Source organism: Cryptotermes secundus, unplaced genomic scaffold (genome assembly GCF_002891405.2).
Source record: "Cryptotermes secundus unplaced genomic scaffold, Csec_1.0 scaffold673, whole genome shotgun sequence".
Lineage (NCBI taxonomy): Eukaryota > Metazoa > Arthropoda > Insecta > Blattodea > Kalotermitidae > Cryptotermes > Cryptotermes secundus.
The window spans coordinates 296,029-304,119 of NW_019731277.1; the positions used below are offsets into that span (position 1 = coordinate 296,029).

The 8,091-nt window shown below is 40.1% G+C and overlaps 1 protein-coding gene across 1 annotated transcript in view; it reads right to left on the reverse strand.

The window, feature by feature from the left end:
* The window catches only part of LOC111866884 (exostosin-1), a 237,097-nt gene extending 232,687 nt beyond the window's left edge, over positions 1–4,410 (reverse strand). The window contains exon 1 of the mRNA XM_023856233.2: positions 3,056–4,410. Within this exon, the coding sequence (XP_023712001.1) occupies positions 3,056–3,999 (944 nt within the window). The 5' untranslated portion in view covers positions 4,000–4,410. The remainder of the gene's footprint in view (positions 1–3,055) is intronic.
* Positions 4,411–8,091: the final 3,681 nt, after the last annotated feature.

Below are 8,091 nucleotides of genomic sequence, written 5' to 3' on the forward strand. Positions count from 1 at the left end.
TGTCGTTTAGTATCCGTTTTAAGTCTCTAAAGACAAAGTAGGAGGGACACGCGGTGGCACTGTGCTGCAGGTCGGAAGGTTAGGTTAAAGGAAATAGCGGCTCCGGTCTAGAAAACCGAGATTACCGGCCGTGGAGATCCATTGCACTGACCACGTGACACCCTCTATCGCTGAAGTTGACATTCACATTTCTTGACCTCGGTTTCACGCCCCGGTAGTTTTACCCCCGTGGGAAGTGGCCCCGGTACCACTGGACAGGAGGTTGGGTGGACCCCAGAGCCGGTCTGGACGACGTGGAGAAAATTATTGACAGGGACTCGAAGTCCGACCCCTCGGTTGTCCAACCCGCAGCCAGTCGCTATATCGACTACGCTATCCCGGCTCAATGTCATTACTACCCAGTGAATTAAAACAATGCTCGAAATGAGATGCCCCCATGTTAAATGTATAACTCACAACGCTGTGATACTGCTCTGTAAACTGACTGGCAGGTTTAAATCCGGACATTCCCCTCAATACGAGACAATGTTTTAGGTTAATTCTATCACGTTGTACACACTACTAACCTTCTTGATAAACTCAGTCATGAAAGCATCAAGCACGAAAATTTGTAAGGAAAATAGGATGTAAGCTACAAGTTAAAAGAAACAAATATAGATAACATAGGGGAAAGCAGGGCAATTCACGCTACATTAACTCTAACCGTCTGGAGACATCAATTATTTTCGGTATAAATGTCAGATCTCCTCGAGATGATGCTCATTTCTTATGGTTTCACACGTGAGACTTATTTTTTGGTTACATACAATGGTTTTGTTGTAACTATTAGTTTTATAAAAAGAAGAAAACACCCCGTTTTGCCTGGTACGGCGGCGTAATGCGCGGTACTCTGGTTCTGTTATACAACACACTCGATTACTTCAATGAAAACACTTTACACAGGCTTCCAGAATTAAATATAATCTGAAACAAAACTTACTGAGTCCTGTACACATAAGTATGTGTCTTCTGAATGTTCAGTGTTGAAATGTAAGTGCACTGAACATCAATTGAACTCAAAAACAATTTACAAGTACACACCAAGAACAGATTACAACCAAGCAACCACGTTGATTCGCCCTGCCTACCGACAGACTCGCGTGCCCCCCCCCAAAATAAAAAAAACATTAAAACTTCACAAGACAGCAATAATGAGAAACCCCCTATTGCCCCGTTTTACCCCAACTTTCCCCTAATCAAACTAGCGAAATGTCCAATCAAAATTTGACGGTAAATTTTGAAAATTTCCATCCAAACCCTCACATTATACACCAAAACGCTTGGTAGACACTCCAGAATCACTGAATATGCAGGTTCTGTTAACTTGGTTTGACTGCAATACCTTATGAAGAAAATGTCCCTCATACTGCCATTAACTGTTTCCACCTTCTGCTACAACCGGCTAACCACTAACTACAGGCTGTGTATTTATGTCTAAAATTTGAGTTGGAAGTGAGAAGTATGGCAACGGCTTAATTGCCACTGTGGGAGGGAGGGTGACGCTTTTGTATGACTAACCCATCCACACCCCACAATTCTCATATGAACACATTCCACAGAACCACTCTGCATTCAGTTGCGAATCGCCAAATATAAAATTATGGACAGCGCTTTCTTCTGGGATACAACGCCATGTAGGCTGTTGAAAGCGAACAGAGGTTTTGGAGGAACATGTCCCCTCCATCTTCAGGGTCAAAGAATACGCCAAGCAAGAAACAAGCATGATGCAGGTAACAAGCAGACCGTTACGATATGACATCTCAGGAGATGGTAATCTTCACGAAGATTACTGCCCTCAGAGATGTAATACCATCACCCACTGACCACCAGAGCAAACCTAACCAAGACACCACTGCCACACAAAACAGAGCACGAGCAACAAGAACACTATGACCCAGCATACATCATTTTACATCATTTAAAATTATTTTAAAATGATTTCATATGTTGAATTATTTTAAGAAGATCCAATATGGTTTTTTAAAAGAATAAACTTTCCAGATGCATGGCCCTCACAGGCTATATAACAGTACAGCACAAAGTTTTATGCAATTCATCATATAAACTTGATGATGGCCTGCAAGGCCAAAACATGTCATAAATTTACATGAAGGAGTTGAGCATTCCTTGATTTGGCCAATGATCTGTGAGGCTGCATTGAAGACTGTATTGCATATAATAAAAGCAATGGCTTATAGAATTTTGTACAGCCAAAGTGAGTCCATTACATGCCACTGTAAATATATTTAACAGAAACTTGTGCGTTATATCGTAGCCCTTACTGGTAGAAGCACAATAATTTAATGCCTGTCCTTTATGTCAATACATAAACCTGACTCACAAAACTCAGCCAGACAATGACCTACATGAACATTCCCACCTCCTAAGATGTGCCGTGTGGGATGGTAAAAATTTTGAAGGAACCTGCAACCTCTATCTTCAGTCAGTCTTCTATTCTGAGGATGGAAGGGGCATATTCCTCTGAAACATTCATACTTAACACAACATCAAATGCCAGGAGACATCAAATCTTTTTATTCATTGCTGTGAGAACCTAACCCCTTATTCCAACCTTGTTTCTTTCGACAGGAAAGGACATTCAAATATCTCCACCAAAATTATTATTAATCATGATATATATTTCCTTCCACATGGCATGACCCATGAAGAGCTCTTACTTATTTATGGAGCTGAGCCCTTCTTGAGGAGAAGCCAAATCTGCAGCTACTCAAGAATTTCCCAGGAATTTATTGAACCCGAAGGTTCATTTCCGTGTTCACAAGAGCCTTCCACTGGTCCCTATCCTGGGCCATATTAATCCAATCCAAACCATCCCATCCTATGTCTCTAAGATCTATTTTAGTATTGTCCACCCATCTATGCATGAAGAACTCTACAGTGACAATTACAGGAACTCACTAACATGGCTAAACCAACTTAACTTAACATGTGACGCATACTCTAAATTGTCTTTTCTACCAATACATCTCATGCAGGATCAGTTGTGGTTCTTTACCTGTCATATTCTGCATTGTCCTCATCACACCGCTCGTCCTTCAAGTCCTTCCAGCTCTTCCCGTGACGACACGTTGTCACCAACACAATATCCTTCTCGTTATGGAGATGGTACAACGAGTTACGCGTCTCAGAACCAATACCATGCACATAGCGTTTCCCCTTAAATGCAAGTAAGTACTTTTTTGACACTGGAAAATTGTTTGTTGTAACAAAACCAGGTTCACCTCCCTTCTCTGGGTGATTTTTATGAAAGAGAGGTATTGAAACATCAAAACCAGGTCTAAAGTTTGTAACTGACATGCTTGCTTTTGCTAAAATGGCCATTCCAGGATCGAAACCCAGGTTGTCTTCAGCATAATCAGGCCATGTGCCAGAGTACAGATTAAATATAACGTGATTCCTACCTTCATTCCATAGCCTCAGTTTCTGCAAACGAGAGGGGACATTTCGAACATAGTCAGTTGAAAGGGTATCTCTATCTAATGTATCAATAGCTAAAACAAATAGACAGGCTTGACTAGGATCTGCTGTATAGTAACGCGATTCTTGAATAACATTCAACACTTTTTGATATGATGGACTTGGGGTTAAAATTGTTGCAGTTTCTGATTCTTCAGACAGGGGATAAATATACACTTTAAATTCACCACGACACTTACTAAAATCGAAACATGTTTCCATACGACACCTCTGGTTGCTATTAACGTATTTATTTTTATTATTATTATTGCTCGTCCACTTCTGTGTGCCACCGGTCCGTCTTAGATGTGGTGAGGATTCCAAATCACGGTCATAAAACTGTTCATTTATATCCACATAGGAAGGAAGATTTTCATACGGTAATCGCGCACTTTCACTTTTCAATCTGTATCCTCCGAAATAACAGTACGCCAGAAAAGCACATGACAATAATACTAGGAGGTATCGTTTCTTTGCCTGCATAGTGAAACGCCAAATTTACCTTACAGCACTATATCACCTCAATTCACCTCATGGCTTAAATTATTATTGTATTGTGGGAACGGTATGGATACTGCAGTAAAGGAACTTCAACATAACCTCAAAACATTCTGTCATCTTCAGCATCTTTTTCTCGCCATCTTACAGATTTCTCTGCACCCTCCCGCCTTCCCAGTGCTGCGGGCATAGTCGATACGGTATACAGTGAAAACCACGCGCATCTTTCCTTGAATCACACGTCAAAACTATCACACGATTAAAAAAACTGTGTACATAAATGAGAACTTCGTATAGTAAACATGCCGCCAGTAAACGACACACACAGTACAACGAACCGCCTCCTGTCTTTTCCACAGTAAGTTTGCCAGCTGCAAATCACTTCTGCTGTACCGACCGTCATTACGGCGGCAGTGCTGCCACAAGGCGGCCGATCTCTGAACTACAGAGAAACATCTGAAGTCCGAAATTCGAAATATATGAAACCGCGAAATTCAAATATTACGTTGGAAGAGCCCGCTTTCAACCAAAAATTTATACAAGAACTATATTTGTTATAAGTTCGATAGTTTAAGAGAGAATGATTTAATACTAAATCAGTACGACTCCAACCTCAACAGAATTATTCTGACGAGACTGTAAAGCTTGTTTTGATAAATGGTGGTTTGACTCCTACATATTTAAGCAATAACTTTGGTGCTGTTACAGTTAGCTCATGAACGCAGCATCTCTAATTAACGAATTGTATACAGAGAGTCTACCTGTCGCACTTTAATAAGACACAAAGTATAATAATACCAGCCGTATCTGTGTTGCTGGGTTTGAGGTTCCCGCAGAGGCGACTATAACGAAATTTAGCTTCTGGGATTTGACGCCATGTAGTCTGATAGAAGTGGTGGGATTTTTCGGAGGAGCTTACTGCTTTCATATTCAATGTCGAAACGTGAAAGCGTGAGCCAAGAGAGAAATCAGGCAGCAATAAGACCCTGAAGATGGATGCAGTACGTTCCTCCGAAACGTCTGTCTACGTCTATCAGACTACACGATGTTACATCGCAAGAGAAGCTCTCTGTCTTTGACTGTGTATCAGGAGAGAATTTTTATTTATAACTCACTCATTCACTCTACTTCAGAGGATCATATAACCTTCTTCTGGGTTGGAGAGTAAGCCAAGGGGAATACTCCGAAATACAAGGCGTTACGGAGCACTAAACCACAATCTTCAGCGTCACAGCCGTGACACCCTCGAGTGCATTCATTTACTTTTTATATGTTATTAAAATACGGTGTCACTAGCTCAGATTGCGTAGAGTGAATTGTAAGATGATTTCTGAGAAGCCAAAAGTCATTCATTTATTCAAATACCTCCCCAAGATTTTAGGCAACCCACAAGTTCATTACCGTGTTCCCAAGAGCCCACGACTTCTCCTTATCCTGAGTCAGACTAAACCAATCCATTTCACTCCATCATATTTCCTTATGATCCATTTTAATATTATCCTCCTGCCTATATCTAGGTCTTCCTAGTGGTCTCTCCTGGTTTTCCTACCAAATTCCGTACGCATTTATCTTCTCTACCATGCGTGCTACTTGCTCTTCACATCTCATCCTCCTTGATTTTTTATTCTTATTATACAGAATGTTTCTAAATTATTGTCGGCGTTTCCATGACCTATAATTTTCAAAACAGAATTACTAAAACAAAACTGTTTACGAAATATGAAAGCGAAAGTCAGAAAGTTTTATTTGGCTCGCCATATTCATAGTATTGATTCTACAGGTAATAAATTTGTATGTTGTTTCCCCGTTTGAAAATTATGAACCACGGAAACCACGACAATGATTTAGAATCACCTTGTAACTGGCGAAGAGTACAACTTATGAACTAATTACGCAATCTTCTTCAGCCTCTTGTTATTTCTTCCTTCTTGGGTCCAAATATTCTCGAACACCTCCGATCTTCCCTTAATGTTAGAGACCAAGTTTCATATCCATACGAAACTACAGGCAAAATCATAGTTTTGTATATTTTACTGCCCTCTGACTAGTGAACGGAAAATGATGATAATTTATCACGCCAATGTTTTCTTGTAATAGAAAGTCATAGTATTTTTGGGCGTCTTAGTGAGTCATGGCGGTCAGTCTGAGCTGATTTCGGGCTCAGCCTCTGGGGTTACCCCTGACAGAGAAGTAAGTTTCACAAGAAGGAAAAGTTTCAACATTAAACTCTGAATTGCTGTGATTACGAAAGCAGAAATTAGGAAGAGATATGTATAAATGAAGCACAACGAGGAAATTACAATAAAAACGAATAGTTACGTCCTTATTAAATAATTATAAAATGTCTAAATTGACACCAATAATGGGGGTAGTTATAATTATAGAATGAGAAATACTGGGAAAGCGTTTCAATTCAGAAGCCGGGTGAAGGCTACTTATGAAAAGATTCGTATAAGGGTATAAGTTAATGAGACCTGCTTTAATTATGACCAACCCCAACAGGCTCTAATCACTCCTATAAGAATTTTCTCATTCAATTCCATTTTCTGTTATTCTCTCAGTTCAATTCATCTAAACTTTTTGACAGCAATGATCTGCCGCTTTGTCTTTCTTCTTGCTCCTGGGTTCGAGAGTTCCTGTCACATTCAAAAGAATGCATCGCAGTCTCTGTGTAAGATACTGCAATGTTTTCACTGGGGGGTTGTTCAGGCTGCCAAATAAAATTGGAGGGGTTACCGTAACACAAATACTTTCATTAATCAATTCACAGACAAATCATCATCAGGTAATTCTTCAGCAATACACAGATGGTGACGGAATACACACTGTGGAATGTACACCCATTGCTAGACAACGACCGCGAAATAATCAGCTATACAACAGCCGTTGCAAGGTAATGGCCACAATAGATTCATAACAAATAGTAAATAGGAAGATGTGTTCTCTACTTGGCTCGTGTGAAAGCTACGTGACGCAAAAATAGAAGAACTGTTGGAAGTGATGTTCTCTATGCGGTCCGTGCCGAGATGTTATAAGTAGGGGAAGTCTAGAGTTTAGTCAGTTGTGAGACAGTCGCCGGATAGTAAGGTCATGAGCAAGGAAACTGTGGATGCTACGGTGTTGGAAGTCGTAACCAGGCGACAACCGGTGAAGATGCAGGAGGCTGAGAAGTCTGTTATTCAGAGGAATTTCATGCCACCGCAAGACGGGGAACCCCAATGTCTGAGCCGGTGAAACTCGAATCAACTTCTAGAACGTTTGTCACTCATAAAATTTAACCACGCAAAACGAACAATGCAGACAATATCAGCAGCACAAATTTTACCGCATTCCAGCAACGTCCAAAAACATTACGTCACTCGAAATTCGTTCTAGCTCATCTAATTAATTGGCGCAATCTTGACAAAGTTTTCCCAAATTCGTAGTAATTTACGGTGAGGTTATCCGGATTAATGAAGCGAAAGATAGCCCTAAAAGTAAAAAAAAAAAACTTAGAAAACACATACATGGAAAATCTAACAATATAGGTAATGATTAAGAAAATAATTTAAAAAAAATATGAGTAGAGGAAATTCTTGTACTGTCAGAAGCTAAACTCCTGGGTCTCCTTCATCCAGCTGAAGCCAATCTTGGATATTTGCTTGCGTGGTTTCAGTCTGTCCAGCTGCCCTCAACACAGTCTGAAAGTCCTCTCGCTCCTAAATCCCACGTGTCTCTTAACGTACGTACTCAACTGTGAACAAAATTTCTCATTTTTCATATTTCGATCAGGATTAACTGTAACCGGTTTATCCAGGGTTTATTGTACATCGGTATTCATTCGCTGTATATATTCTCTTGTACGTCTTATAAGTGTGTACAATTAGTATCAAATGAGTCGTAGCATCGTTCAGTGTGATTGATTTATAAAAGCTGAATTTTAATAATTCATTTTCCTTAACATGTTTCGGTCGGACGGACCGACGGACACTGGACGGTGCTACGAGTATTTTATACTATTGCTACTGTGACGGACCAAGATGAACAAAAACAAGTGTGCAGAATTAATTTTTAACTGCATTGTTGTTGCAGTATATA